Here is a 16,110-nt window from a genome sequence, read left to right as displayed (position 1 = left end):
TTATCCCTATGAGAACGCCAATTCTACAAGAGAGAAAAAGACGATGTTTATCATATCAGCGGTAGCCCGCAAATGTATCCTACACCAATGGATCCATAGGGACCCTCCTTCTATGCCTCTGTTTCGAACTAAGCTGTTACATATATTCCATATGGAGTGGGTAGAATCATCCCTCCAAAAAGAAAAGCGTATGGAAACGTTTTTCCAAATATGGGAGGGGTTCATCGATCCGCTGTCCAATGAACTCAAGTCACAAATACACAAATGCATCCGTTCCACCCAGTGGTACAAGACCAGAGTCCTAACTGGGTTCAACCCGATTTTCTAACAAATACGACCACCGTTTGAGTGGTGATATGCAGTTTGGTCGTGTCCGCCCTCAGATATATTGTTATGGAATTTCAAGTTTTCTCACTGTTAATTATGTTTCTATAAACATGTTTTTGTTTTTAAAAAGAAAATGATCTGTCACTAATATGTCATTTTCAAATGTTTCACTGTGATTGCAATTTATGCTACAAAAATGCTCAATTCTTAATCAAAAGTTAAAAAAAAAAAAAAAAAACAACAATTAATCTTCACTCAGGATTGTTTGCTAGTTCCATTTACGTTGAATGGGTCACTGTTTCATTCTGCAGAGCACTACATATACAGAATGCTAAATGAGATGTCACTTTTTCCGTAAGTGCGGACAGTAGGAAAGCTGCAACAATTGGCACTTGTCTTTTACTCGTGTGATGAAGAATGCTTGACATTTTCCTATTTAGATCAAATGGTGAGTCATATGATATTTAAAGGATCGTTGACCCTGCTGCATATACAAAAATGTATTGTCTTAAAGGTGCATTGTGCAGTGAGTCTATTATTTCCCTTTCATTTTTTCCTATTTAACAAATATCAAGATGTGAATAAAATAACAATTACATCATTACTGCCACAATACTTGTGACTACAGTATGATGACCGTAAGACATGTAGATAGACAACTATAAATATCATGGAGTCTTTTACATTCCTATCTTCCCGAGTCTTGTACCCAGGAAAATCCCAGGTCATGTGCGACATGGTCAACCAGGGTTATGTGTAAGCTGGGTATGACTAGAGTTATTCAAAGGAGTGATGTGAAAGAGGGGACCAAGGTTATGCGTAAAAGTGCTCAATGAGCTCTTTGGAACCTGGAAACACCTTTTCAAGCCATAGTCAAAAACTCTGGTCACGTCCGGGGATGTTATACTTTAGTTATACTTCTTTCATTGCTATCAAAATATGACAGTCGACATATATTCGTACTAATTAAAATTCAAGAATAAGACTTTAGATAACCTGAGGTAAACCTTTGTGGAATTTGCAGAACAAAATATAATAACATAAAAGGGCAATCCATCTCAAGTGGTCCAGTTTAGAAATTCTGACTATATGACCAATTTAAAAAAATATATGTATATCAATTATCACCACTCTAGGGGAAATTTACTAAGAATACGAATACGACTCAGTTGTTATCATACTCTTAATATGAATCAATACGAATGGCTACAGTCGTATTTTTAAAGAAATACAATTCGTAAATAGGGCAGCTTTACTAAGCTGCCCTATTTAAGAATTCTTATTTGGCCGAAGGCGAAGCCAGTCCTATTCTGGCCGATACAAATTGATATTTAGCAGCCGTATATACATGGGCATGTATTCAATGCCGGTGCGAGCGGCCGGCGAGGGGGTTAAACTGCGAGGATCACAGAAAACCAGTGATCCTCGCAGTTTAACCCCCGCGCCGGCACTATGCAACGTTCCGGGGGAATCCTCGCAGTCACAGAACGGCGAGGATTCCCCTAAACTGCGAGAGCCGCGGCTAGTGCAGCAAACGCGCTGTAATTAGCTTCGATTCTCGCAGCTTTTGGAGGCACATTCGCAAATTCCCCCTCGCTCAAAAAACGGAGCGAGGGGGAATTTGCATATGGGGGGGGGGGTCAGTTGAATACTGAAAGGGTGAGCAGTGACTGCGAGCAAAAAGTCCTGCTCGCAGTCACCGCTCGCCCACGGCATTGAGTATATGCCCAGGTCTCTGTCCATCTGTCCGCTGGTCCTGAATAAATCCAATTAGGGTACCTGTGGAAGGAAACCATAGTTACGGGAGTCCTCCGGCATAGATCGCATTCTCTGCTGTCCATGTAGGCATCCACGGTCTTGGCAAAATAAAAAAACGACCAGACACCCACGAACTAAGAAGAGAGCTGCAGGATGTGTTTGTTTATATTCTGCGGCTTCTCCTCCCGAATACCGCTATTGGCTGCCTAGCGCCCTAGCGACTCCCGATTGGCTGCTAGGTGCCACTAGGGGACCAATAGTGGTATTCAGTAGGAGGAGTCGCAGGATGTAAACAAACACATCCTGCGGCTCTCTTCTTAGTTCGTGGGTGTCGGTTTGGTCGTTTTTTTATTTTTCCGAGACTGTGGATGCCTATATGGACAGAATAGTACATGATCTAAGCCAGAGGACCCCCATAAGTATGATGAGTGTGGCAGCCATGACAATCTCCGGATCTGATGCGATGCACACGGGACAGTGCATTGAATTTAATTAAGTAAAAAAACATACGATTTGACACTTTTCACACAATTTATCGTCCCGATGCATCGAAATCTTGTGAAAAGGGCCCACATCACATAGGGACCTTTACATATCAACTGTGCTCAGCTGATACTTGAATACCTATGTCATTCCTTCTGGGACCATACATTTGACTTCAATTCTAGCCCATTTACAACATTTAAGTTCCTCATACACTGGTAAGTTCTCTGAATTTACTTGCTAAGAGTTTTTTTTTTTTTGTATCAGCTACATTGGGACATCAGCGGCCTGCCCTTTACATATAAGTGATAGACTAAACTTATTATTGACGGGTTGTGATCATTTAGTCTACAGCATGATGGTCGACAGTCATTAGGTCGACACCATTAGGTCCTCATGGGAAAAGGTTAACACAAGTCTAGGTCGACATGGGAAAAGGTCGACTTGGTTCTAGGTCGACAGGTCATTAGTTCGACAGGCCATTAGTTCGACAGTGTCTAGGTTGACAGTCAAAAGGTCGACATGGGGTTTTTCACAGGTTTTTTTACCCAAAATGTCAACACAGTCGACATGGACACCTTTAAAGTGTACCGCATCCACTTGCATCACTTGCTGCGCTTGTAATGCTTCGGGTACGATGCATTGCTACACTCGGCACACTATTTTATTCTCCCACCATGCCCTAGTGGATGGTAGAGCATGAAATACCGCCTGTCGGCACATGTCGGCTCAAAAAAAACCAGTGAAAAACCCCATTGTCGACCTTTTGACTGTCGACCTAACTAATGACATGTCGAACCAATGACCTTTCGACCTAGAATCATGTTGACCTTTTCCCATGTCGACCTAGACACATGTCAACCTTTTCCCATGTCGACCTAATGACTGTCGACCATCATGCTGTAGACCAAATGACTGCATCCCATTACTGACACGGGGGTGTACTAACATACACTAATCTTTCTCTATGCTGCTATTTATAGTAGGACTGTTGCTGTTACTTTAGACTTAATTGTAGAATATGCAGACTGTTTGATTCTTAATTCCCCAAAAGAGACAAATAAGAGCACATGCCTTTTTGTCTATATTCCTATTATTGTGCTTTTCTTATTGTTAAGTGGATACGTTCTGTAGTGAGATCCTGTGTATGGGTAAACATCACTGTTGCTGTCAGAGAGATTTAAAACATACTGAAACAGGATATAATACACACCCTGCTTCCTTTGCTGTATATTACTATTTTAAATGAGAACCACATGACACAATGTCAGCGATTGAAAAGAAATTGTAGCACTACTCAAGTGTAAGTGACTGAGAACATCAGTATGTATTCAAGCCTTTTTCTTATCCCTACTGTATATTCTATGGTTGATTGTATGATCTTTCTTAAGCTAGCCATACACTACTGCAATGTATCGCAGCAGTGTATGGCCATCTGATTGCCCTTAAGCTGACCCGGACCTTCCTAGGTGGCAGGATCGCATGCAGGACATCGCATGCGGTCCTTTCACTTGGGTTGTTTCGCATGCCACCCCGTTCCTCATTGCTCGGGGGGTCTGATTCAGAGCAGGTCCAACCTCTGGGTCCCATCAGATGCACACAGGACCTAGCATCGGATTGGATATAAAACATCAAATTTTGTTCAATTTCTCTTCAGCTCAAATCGGCCCAAATTGAACGAGTGTATGGGGAACTTTACATTGTCATATGTATATTCTTGAGTGTGGTGCAAATAATAATTTTATGATACTCAAAAGTGCATTACTTGATTCTTCTTACCTCAATCAAATTTAAAGAGATTTTTCTTAAACAATCATGTTAGCGGTGTCAGTTTTCACACTATAAAAACTTTAGGCCTAACTTCCTTTTTCAGACACAGGGGGTTATTCAGGCCTAATCCACAGCTGCAAATTTGCAGGCTGGGTGATTATAGATTGGCAGCGCATGTGTACGGCTTGCAGTTTATCTGCGCGAAGGAAACCTGCCATAAAATCCAGTGTCTTTTTTAATTGCTTGATGTATGCATGTTGATTCGAAAGGAAGACAGCATTTGTGGCTGGCCATTTGCCAGGAGTGTCAGGGAAAACACAGGTGTGAGCAGCCGTTTTCAGGAAGGGTATGTGATGTCATTATATTGATAAGCTTTTCACAGGCTTGTACAGGTCAGGATTTCACTGTGGCAGAGCAGCGTTTACCTGATCCCAGGGATCTACAAATTAGCTGCCCAGCTGTGGATTGCACAGGATTGAAGCCACAAATCCCTACACCAGGCATTCCCAACCACTGTCCTCAAGGCACACCAACAGTGCAGGTTTTTGTGATATCCAGGCTTCAGCACAGATGGTTTAATCAGAATCACTCAGGTACATAAGTCACCTGTGCTGAAGCCTGGATATCACTAAAACCTGCACTGTTGGTGGGCCTTGAGGACCATGGTTGGGAATGCCTGCCCTACACATTTCATCCTTAGAGGGGTGTAGTATTCAAGTATGATATCAAATTAGGGTACCAATTTAGTATATTTTCATGACATGGCATAAGATCATAGATATCCACATTATGGATCCAATTTTAATGGCTTGTAAAAACTCTGTAAACGTAATCTTTGAAAATGCTCCAAGAGGAATTACAGATGTTTGTAATTAGCTCCGCACATGTGACTCTTCCAGAGCTAGTGCAAGGAGTCACATGTGAAACCAAAATTATGAAAATCTGTAATTCCTCTTGGAGAATACCTCTACTGACAGGGGGATTATCTTGTGATGCAGAAGAAAACTTGCTAGCGCAAATTAGGGGGTCTCAAATTCTTTATTATATTAGTTATGCCCTAAATTTGGTTTTGTGTTTATTTCACATGCATAGTTAAACTACGTCCACGGAAAAAGACTGTTAGGCCATTCAGGGAGACTGTGGAACTACATGTAAGGAGGACTGTTCACCACTTATTGGCATTGTGAGAGCTCTCTACACTCTGTATACCTTTGTAATGATCTGTTAAGTCATATATCCTAAATATCTGTGAATTTTGATAACACTAATGAGTTATGTCAATTTGCAGTTAAGAGCATGGCAAATGTAAAACACAATTGGGGATAAGGTTGGCTGAAGTGTAAATACAGAGTTCTGTCATAACCTGTCCTAAACTTCTGACTTTCTGAATGCATGTGTGCTTATGCAGGTGAATACTGCATGCATACCAGTAGAAGCAATGCACCAGGTATGCATGCAGGTGAAGACTGCATGCATACCAGGTTATCCAGTCATTAGTAATCCAATTCTAGCAAACTCCTCTCTACAATCCTTCAGTGCTTGTACAGCATGCCAGTGTAACTTTTATCTACCCCTGCTAGGCACACACTATTCAATTATTGGGATTAACATTCTATAACTGGCTGATCAGAACACTATCATAATAGTGGGGGTTATTCTGATTTATTCGCAAGGCTGTGAATTAGCCCGCCCCCTTTGCATGCCGCATACGTTCGCACAGGCTGCGAATGGATGTTTAACATAAACATCCATTTGCAGGCTGTGGGGAACACCCACATCATTCGATGGTTACCTTAGATATGCATGCACATTCACCATCCGGTGATGTGAGCTGCCCACCCTGAGCACCCACGTCATGGGCCAATTATCATGGGAACGCCCAGCGTTTTCATGGAAATGCATGGGGTACATTCCAAAGCACCTAACATAATATTACATTACCGGCGTATCACAAAGCTGCTTTTCAGCATTGAGAGCAATGACCTCCTGTCCTGCACACACATATAACAGGAAGCCACAGGTGCTGCTACTCAGCCAAACCTTGATCACATAAGCTTAGGAAACCTGGACTGTATCTAATTTTCCTGATGCTGCTCTATAACCTGGGCTGGATCTTCCACATTACCCTTATGTGGAAATATGCTGTCCCTGCGACAATATACACTCTCCATATACCAAATTGTATAAAAATCTGAGCTGGTGAGGTAAAATCAGTGTTCTAATTTGACACAGAATGACCCTTGTACACCTTTAGATAAACAGGGACCCCTGGATTTAGTTGTTAAAAAAAGTGTGGCATCCAACATGGTAAATGAAGAACCAGAAGCAAAGTGAATAATGTTACAGTACATCAACAATACAAATACTATGGATACATTATTGTGGGTCTGCATAAAATATGAGTGTTTATGTACATAGATGAGGTTTGGTTTAGAAAGAACATAAGGCTTTCTGAGAGCATTGTTAGTAGTGCCACTATAGATCACTTTTAGACACACATGCATTTCCACATTATACATTATATTGCACAATATACATTAAACAAAGTCTGTGCTTGTTCTAAAGGAAACTCCGGCAAAGCCGCCCAACAGGACTTAAAGAGCACTAGCAACAATCTGTACATGCAGATAGAAAGTGTCCTTGGTGTAATTGCCTGTATTAATGACAAAGAAGCATTCTATCCAGGGTCACCCTGTATCCAGGTCCTTACACTGGGTATGAACCTGGATACATTACTGAGCTGGATACATTACTGAGCTGGGGTAACGGCCAAATATATACAGCTTACATTTATTAAACAGTTTTGAAAGCAAGCTGATTGGTTTCGGGGTCATAAACTTTAACTATCTGCACTTTTACTTAATGATTTAAAGAATGAGGAAAAACAGCAGAAGCACCCTAACCTTGCAAAAGTACTCCAAGAGGCAGATCCCTATAACGGCATACTATGTTTTATTAAGATATCTGTTTTATCTGGAATAAAGGAACCCTTTTGTGTGATTTTAAGAAGTTGATCAATTAAAATGAACATAAGCAGCCTGAACAGGCCTTTAGATCAGGCATTCCCAACCAAGGCACACCAACAGTGCAGGTTTCAGTGATATCTAGGCTTCAGCACAGATGGTTTGGTACTTGTTTCCTAGAACGGCCACACCGATTTTGATCGGGTTGGAAAAATCGCGTCGATCGAATCGCATGCGACCAAATCGCATGCGATGCGACCGACGCGATGGACCCGATTTTTACAATGAATCAAAGTGAATAGGGTCCCTGGGACCCAATTTTACATTGGATTCAATGTAAAATTGTCCCCAGACCCCAATTTTAACCCCCCTGATGGCTCAAATGGCCCCATTGTGAACGGCACCCCACGATTGACGCCAACCCGAAGCGTGGCGAGCGGCGGCGGTACGCGACCTCCGACCTTTTCATACCCCTACTATCCACGTCGGCGTGGAGTTGAGAATATAAAGTGTGGCGAGCCCGAAGCGTGGCGAGCGGACGCGCATTACTTCACAGGTATACGCATCCCCTCGCGGGGCTCACTGTGCTCGCCACGCTTCGGGCTTGGTGGCTCGCTGCGCACGCCACACTTTATATTCTCAACTCCACGCCGACGTGGATAGTAGGGGTATGAAAAGGACGGAGGACGCGTACTGCCGCCCCTCACGGGCTTGCTACGCTCGCCACGCTTCGGGTTGGCGTCAATCGTGGGGTGCCGCTCACAATGAGGGGGGGCATTAATTTATAGGCATGATGGGGGCATATACAATGAGAAATGGGCCATATTGGCCCATTTCCCATTGTTAGCTATGTAAAATGTGCTTAATCGCGTCCATCGCATCTTGTGCCATTATAAAGGCACAAGACCGACGCGATGAACGCGATTACAACGTTAAAAATATTTTAACATTGAACCCTATGGCAAAATCGGGTCCATCGCGTCGGTCGCGTGCCATGTTAATGCACGTGACCAACGCGATTTTTCCTTTGCCGGCAAAATGGACCTGATTTCAAAGGAAATCGGGTCCATCGCGTTAATCGTGTACCTTAAGTTAAGGTACACGATTACTCCCGATTGTGGCCATTCTAGGAAACAAGTACCAATGGTTTAATCAGAATCACTCAGGTACTAATTGAGGGGCAGATTTATTAAGCTTGGAGAAGTGATAAACTGGAGATAAAGCGGAGAAAAGGTAAAAGGAGATAAAGCACAGCCAATCAGCTGTGTTTGAAAAAGACAGTTGGGAGCTGATTGGCTGTGCTTTATCTCCTTTTACCTTTTCTCCGCTTTATCTCCAGTTTATCTCTTCTCCAAGCTTAATAAATCTGCCCCTAAGTCACCTGTGCTCAAACCTGGATATCACTAAAACCTGCACTGTTGGTGTGCCTTGAGGACCGTTATTGGGAATGCCTGCTTTAGATGAATAAAATCCAGTAAACTCAATTTAGAAAAAAAAAAGTGTTTAATTAACAGTGAATTGCTGGCAGAGAAATTTGCAGGCTAATACATTTATGCAGAGTTATATATATACCAGCAATGGTGCATGTAACAGTGTATTAAAAGTGACAATAAATGTTACAGTATCACCCTTTATTTTGAAACAAGCTCTCTTAACCTCTTTGGTGGTATGTCCAGAAATTTCACGGGATGAGCTGCACTGCAGGACAGGGCTCTCCTGGGAAATTTCCGGGCATGCCACTGAGAAGTAGGTGTGCGCCAGTGGTGCCTCCAGCAGTGTACCACCTCTAGGGCACACATCCTTCATGCCGCTATCCCCCCACCATCGTATACATCCCAGGCGATCGTACATAGCTCTGGTTTTGGCTTAACACTTATTAACACTGTAGTTTTCTTACTGGTGTGCTGCTCTGGGCTTTCTGGCTTATGCTGAGTTTAGAGATGCCGCAACCTACACCTAGATCCAGCAATAGGGACACCCAATACTCAGAGAAGCTCTGATGGATGGCTTGGGGGCCTTACCTATGTATTTGCAAATTTACGTAACCAAGATCTGGGAATCCTACTACCATGTGGTGTTTAAATCTACTTACTGATATCAGTCAGTGTGCTGCAGAAACAATTTGTAGCTTCTTAACAGTTATAGTTCTAAGTTTTGTTAGTTTTTACTGATATTCTTGTATACAGACTAAAGAAAACAAGCGGAAAAAAAAAAAATATGGTTTCAAAGTATGTCAATATAACCACACCGGAAGGAAATAGAATACCTCTGCATTTATGACAGCCTCTGTGGTTTTCATATGCAAGACTAGATGGCATCCAAGTGATGGTAAGTGCAATGTATTTCATCTGGGACTGCTAGATATATAGAGCTGCCAGCCTGGCTGCCATGCTCTACGTGTGTGGCCGACACAGATATGACAGTATTTAGCTAAATTACAGTATTCTTAGTTACACCATATTCAGATTGTGATTTAGCTAAATAATAAGGAATAATAGTAACATTCATCTTCCGTTGAACCCTAAGCCATACCTCCCAGCCGATATTGGGATCCTTGCACTCTAAATTGGGGAGTGGCATCAGGTGGGAGGGTGTGGCCTGGCTTCCTAGAATTTGAAAAGTGCGCCCAGCGCTCCCCGAGCAACTGGCCAATAGCTACCAGTGCATGGCATCCATTCAGGGATCACTTTTGCTTTTTTGCTTTACAGAGCAGCGAGTGATCAAAGGGTCCCCCAACCTTGCCCTCACCCGCGGGACACTGCGGCCTGCAGGTGGGACAGTTTTAATATAATAGGATTGCCCCGATTGGAAGGTATGCCCTAAGCATTTAGACAACACAATATGAATTGTGATTTTCCTTCTACAGTGGTTCTCAAACTGTAGGTTCTAAATCCAAAGTGGGTCGCAAGGGGTCACAGCTCCATGTTGCTGACCGTCAGGTTGATGACTTTAATCTCTAATCTCTCAATTAGTGATCCAAGGTGTCTAAAAAATCATATTATTGTCTGTAGCCTAGAGATCTGAGTCATCATCATGCAGGCTTCCTAATATCCTCTGCCTCCCCTTATCATCCGCTGCCTCCCTGCCATCCCCAAAGCCTCCACAGCAGGTATAGGCGTTAACATTCAAATTAATACAATAGAAAACACATGCAGGGCAGGGACTAAATAAGGAGCTAATCTTTGCAATTGTCTAAGAAATTAAATAAACACATTTTCGTTCACTTTACTTATGATTTGTGGCTCCACAATGCTGCCATGCATGTGCGGTCTGCTAAGCAGACATATGTGGCGATCATTCTGTAGTAACATGTTGAGGTCCTATAATCATTTAAATTGTCTGATGGGGTCCCAGACCAAAAGAGTCTGAGAAACATGCCCTACTATCAGGGGCTGGCTGGCAACTTTCAGCCAGGGGGGCAACTCAAGTAAACGGCCCACTCCAACCACCATCCTAACAACCAACCCCCACCCACCCCTCCACCCCCTAATATGCAGCAGGTACCTAGTGGCTAAATAACAATGATGCTGCCCCCATACCACTTTACTTTAACATCATTAACACGCAGCCAGCCAGACCCCACCCCCACCCACACACAGCCAGTGTCCAAAACACTTAGAGTCATCCTGCTGTCTATCATCCTCCAGTTTTGCCAACAGTAAGTTTCCTTACCAGCCTGATCAGCGGCAGTGCAGCGGGAGGGGCAGTAGAGCTCAGCTGTCAGGAGGCGCATTGGCTTTACCAGCAGTCAGGGGAGGATCCAGACAAAAATGACAGGTAGGGCAAAATGGCAGGGGAAAACAGGGAGAAGTTCCTTGTGCCAGAAAATGTGAGCGGCCTCACAATAAGGGGGCAAGGAAAAAGCAGTATGTGGCGCCAGAGAATGGATGACAGGGGAAGGCAGTGGGTAACGTAAAGGAGAGGCAGCAGGTTATGCCAAGTAGAGGGTGACATGGAGAGGCAAAGGGTGACAGGTAGATGAACACCAGTTGGTGTTCCCCAAGGGTCAGTCCTTGGCCCTCTCCTCTTCTCCCTCTACACCACCTCTCTGGGCAACCTCATCAGCTCCTATGGCTTCCATTACCACCTTTATGCTGATGATACCCTAATCTATCTCTCCTCCCCCCGACCTATCCCCATCACTCCTGTCCAAGGTCTCCGAATGCCTCACAGCCATCTCAGCCTGGATGACCCAACTCTTCCTGAAACTAAACATGGCTAAAACTGAACTTCTAATCTTCCATCCCCTCTTCGCCAACTATCTCCATCAGCATTGGTGAAACTGAGATCACCTCCACCGACCAAATGCGCTGCCTCAGTGTCATCATTGACTCCTTCCTCTCTTTCATCCCCCACATTCGTGCTCTCTCACAGTCTTGCTGCTTTCACCTCTGCAACATCTCGCGCAACAGACCATTCCTCTCCACTGACGCGACCAAAATTCTCATTCACTCTCTTGTCATCTTCCGCCTTGACTACTGCAACATCCTTCTCTCTGGGCTACCTCTAGCCCACTCTCCAATCCATTCTTAACGCTGCTGCTAGGCTCATCTTCCTCTCCCGCTGCTCCACCTCCACCTCCCCCTCTGTCTATCTCTTCACTGGCTCCCCATTCTTTTCCGGGTTTTCTTTAAACTCCTCACCACCACCTACAAGGCTCTCTCCTCCTCCACCGCTCCTTACTTCTCTTCACTGATCTCTATCCACACTCCCTCCCATCCTCTTCGCTCCGCCGCTGACCGCCGACTGACCTCTCACCTAATCACCTCCTCCCACTCCCGTGTCCAAGACTTCTCTCACGCTGCCCCCCTGCACTGGAACAACCTCCCGCCACCCATCAGGCTTTCTGATTCCCTTACCTCCTTCAAGCGCTCCCTCAAAACCCACTTCTTCCGACTGGCCTATCCCTCCTCCTCCTAACCTCTTTTGCTCCTCCTATCCTGCCTACCCTACCCCTCCATCTGTTCCCATGCATTCCTACTTATCCTATTGTCTTTCATTTGTCCGCCCTACTCATACTCTTATGAGTAGGGCCCTCCTTCCTCACGTACTCACCCTATCTCTTTACCTCACCAGTGCTCCTGCCCTGTTCTTCTCTTCCTTTACTTCATCTTCAGTCTCCTCCACAATTTCGACACCTACTTCAGAACTGATGCTGATTTTAGCTCTACCAGCTATACCCTATTTATGCTGTATTTTATCAACACACCCTGTATGTTACCTTGTAATTTGCTTTTTTTGCTATGTACGGCAATGCGGACACTTTGTGGCGCCTTATAAATAAACATACTACTACTACTACATGGTGAGGGGTTCACTGGGTGCACTGACCTGCTGCTTTTTACTGCCTGGCCCTGCACACAACAGCCTCCCCCTGCTGTATGACCCTTGGCAGCTTACCTACTCCCCGCTTGTCAGCGGCAGCTCTGCATCTCTCCCAATAGCCCTCCTGGAAACTCTGTTCACACACCCCCTCCCCACTCCCCTGGATGTCCCTGCAGTACGCTAGGGCAGTGCAGCTCTGTCTCATCCCCCATTCTGACCTGTATTGTCAGGCGCTTCATGTCTCTTCGCAGCGCCTCCCAGCAGGTCTGTCCACCACGCTGTACCCGCTGTCCAACGTGACTGCCTCCTCCCATTTCCGCACTTATTGACACTTTGGTTTCTCCAGCTACCGGGGCTAAGCTGCCAGCAGCTCCCTGTCAGTGCCGGGGTAGCTCTATGTCTGTTGCCTTCCCTCTTCCCCTGTCCTCGCTGCCTGTAGGGCACTTCAGTTGTGTCTCCCTCCCTACCTCCCCCTCCAGTTTCCTGCAGCAGCAGCTGAGCTACCTGCCTGTCTCCGAACCCCTTCCCCTGCCCCTATACTCAGATCCCGGCAGCAGTAAAAATTTAAATTAAAATATATTTTCGAAATGACGGGGGGGGGGGGGGGGAACGTGCCTGGATGCCCCCCCCTAAATCTGCCACTGCCAGCAGTACCTGCCAGCCTTCTATCTAGCTGCTGCTGCTCCCGGAGGCTCTCAGGGCTGGCACCGGCAGCCTCCTCTCTACCCGGGTGCAGCACACCTCCTGACAGCTGAGTCCATCTCTTGCATGACCCGGCCGACAGACACAGAAAGTAAGGCCCAGGATACAGCAATACATACCGGCCCGGGAGGCATGTGGCACCCTGCCCCTCGGCCCAGCCCGCCCCTGCCTACTATTTAGTCACAGACCATTCAATTTTTGGTTACTATAGGAAGCTTCACCGCTATGCTGACCAGCAGCTGTACGGATAAAATTGTAGAAATTTATATACCCGCTAGAACTTAAGTCAAGGTTTGGCCTAGTTAATCATATTAAGAAAAAAAAATGCTTTATTCTCAGAATAAAACTTTGTTTAAATATATTTTTAATTGGTTATGGCAACAACAGAACATTTACCATTGTGAAGCATATGTGCCACTGATTTACTGCCATATAACACTTTTATAATTCAGCTCCTAATTTAGGGTCAATTCCAGTTCAGTATTTAGCATAATCTTTATAAATGGATTCAGCAGCTATCCTTCCTTATTCTACTGTGGATTTGGTACGACCCATGTTAATTGGATAAAGTAATTAGGCATTTGAGACATTTTAATCCTCTAAAACAAAGTATTCAGTGAAAGAAATAACCTGAAATAAATGTATCAATATTACAAATCACACAAGTTCCATCAGAGACTTGTGACTGTTAACTTTACGATATCATTGAACTGTACTATGGTCACTCACCAGTCAAGTTTGTACTGAAGACGGTATTCTCGTTCCTCAGCTGCATTCAGGTCATTGTTATATTTCAGTAACTGCTGCCTCATCCTGGAGACTTCTGTATTAGAGCCTTCAGGGAACAGATCGGCTTTTTCCAGCTCGTGTTGTTGCTGCTCAAGTTGGTTTGTGAAATGTTTAGCATCTTGCAACAACTGTATCTCAGACTCCTGTATGCTGTAAATGCAGTATGTTAATGCAAGATCAGCAACTTAATGCAATCTAACTATAATTACCAGTCACTGCAATCTGCATCATATCAGTCATTTTTAGAGTCTGACAGGTTGCCATGGGCAACAATAGCTTTATTCTTTGCAGTAGGTCTGTTGCATGTCCAGCAACGTCCATACTGTTGATTTCTATATGCAGGGCCATAAATGACTAAGTCACATTCATTGCATGTTACTGTTTTCTTTTGAATGTAAATGAAATACTTGTTTGCTGGCCAAGTCTAAAACTGTTGCACATGGGAATAATTAAAAATGACCTTTTCAACCATTGTCATGTTTAAAATACAAGACAATATATACATATACATCAGCATACAAAAATAGTTTGTCCTATAATGTTTGACATAATGGATTCTTTCTTTGTAAACACAACCCAAATGATATACAGTATGGGTTGAATTCTAAAGGTGCAAAGAAGTGCTATGGCTATTTTAATAACCAAGTACTTTTTACAAGCCATAAAACTTTATGGGGAGAATATGGTGGGTCTTTTGGGGGGTGCGTCAATTAAGGAGCACCCGAAAAAGCAATTCAATTGTTTCTCATTTGGGTGCGAATACTCTCCTTAGTTGGCAAGCTAAAATGGGCAAAAGGTTGGCTGTTTGGGTGAGCAAACAGCATTTTTTGCATTGCAGCTATTAGTTTAGATGCTTCAAGTGGCTAAACTGGTCTATTTGGGAATAAAATGCACACAAAAAAACAAAACATTTCAATATCGCATGTGATATTAAGTTCCTTTAGATGGGTGATCGGCTGCAAACAATAATAGCATTGCCACCGGAGGGTCTATTTATGAAACCATTTCTAATGTTTCTAATGTTTTCACAGGAAAGAGGGATGGTCTCCCATTCTATCACAGCTTTATCTGTTGGCATCTCTCCGGGGATGGGTTTAAATAGAAAAAAATTATGATTAGGATGGTGCTAGCTGGTGTTAGTAAAGGCAACCCAATGAAGTCAAGGAAAATAGCTATGCACATGTGCATATACAGGTTGAGTATCCTTTTTCCAAAACGCTCGGGACCAGAAGAATTTTGGATAACGGATTATTCCGTATTTCGGAATATTTTTTATATTTCAACACATCTAACACATGAAATACACACAGATATATTTTAATTGTGCATGAAACAAGGTTTCAAAACATGAAACAAAGTACGTGTACTATCTCAGACACTGAATTTAAATGCCAATCAATCGTTTTCTTGCACATAGTTCGTGTCAGTTACATAACATATCCTCAGAAGTGCCAGTTACAGATGTCCCAGAAGTGCTTTTAGCACATAAAAATTAAAATAAATGTACATTAATGAAACTATGGATAAGGGATATTTTGGATAAGGGATGTTAGGATAATGGATACTCAACCTGTACCTTTAATCCTTCACCAGCACCAATACATAACTTATACTACAGTATCTTGCTTTGGATTTGCAATTGCGTTACTATTCCTACTGATCCCTTTTCTATATTTTGTAGCTAACAATAGAAACCTTTCTGTGGGTACATAAAAACATGATTATAAAGTGATACTAATCAGAAAGGTAGGCGCACCTGTTTTTATGCCACACAAAAAAAAACCACATCTGTGAGTGAAGAATGAAAATATTGTGCGGGCAAATACAATAGACTCATTTCAGGTACTGTATGCTACATTATCTAGTGTTCTATTATCTACAGCAGTGGTTCCCAAACGTTTTTGCATCACGGCACCCTAGATTATCAGAATATTTGTTGCAGCACCCCTAGGTACAAAGTTTGCTACCAAGAATTTCTGAAAACAATATTACA

General features: G+C 43.5%; 1 protein-coding gene across 3 annotated transcripts in view; it reads right to left on the bottom strand.

The window, feature by feature from the left end:
• The window catches only part of CCDC146 (coiled-coil domain containing 146), a 123,168-nt gene that overhangs the window by 57,539 nt on the left and 49,519 nt on the right, over positions 1-16,110 (bottom strand). For all 3 annotated transcript variants that reach the window (XM_083183040.1, XM_083183039.1, XM_083183041.1), the window contains one exon: positions 14,058-14,267. In XM_083183040.1, the coding sequence (XP_083039166.1) occupies positions 14,058-14,267 (210 nt within the window). The remainder of the gene's footprint in view (positions 1-14,057; positions 14,268-16,110) is intronic.

This window comes from Crinia signifera, chromosome 4, assembly GCF_055691185.1.
Source record: "Crinia signifera chromosome 4, ASM5569118v1, whole genome shotgun sequence".
Classification (NCBI taxonomy): domain Eukaryota; kingdom Metazoa; phylum Chordata; class Amphibia; order Anura; family Myobatrachidae; genus Crinia; species Crinia signifera.
Note: the sequence above shows the minus strand (reverse complement) of the source record. Positions and strands in the feature narration are given on the sequence as shown.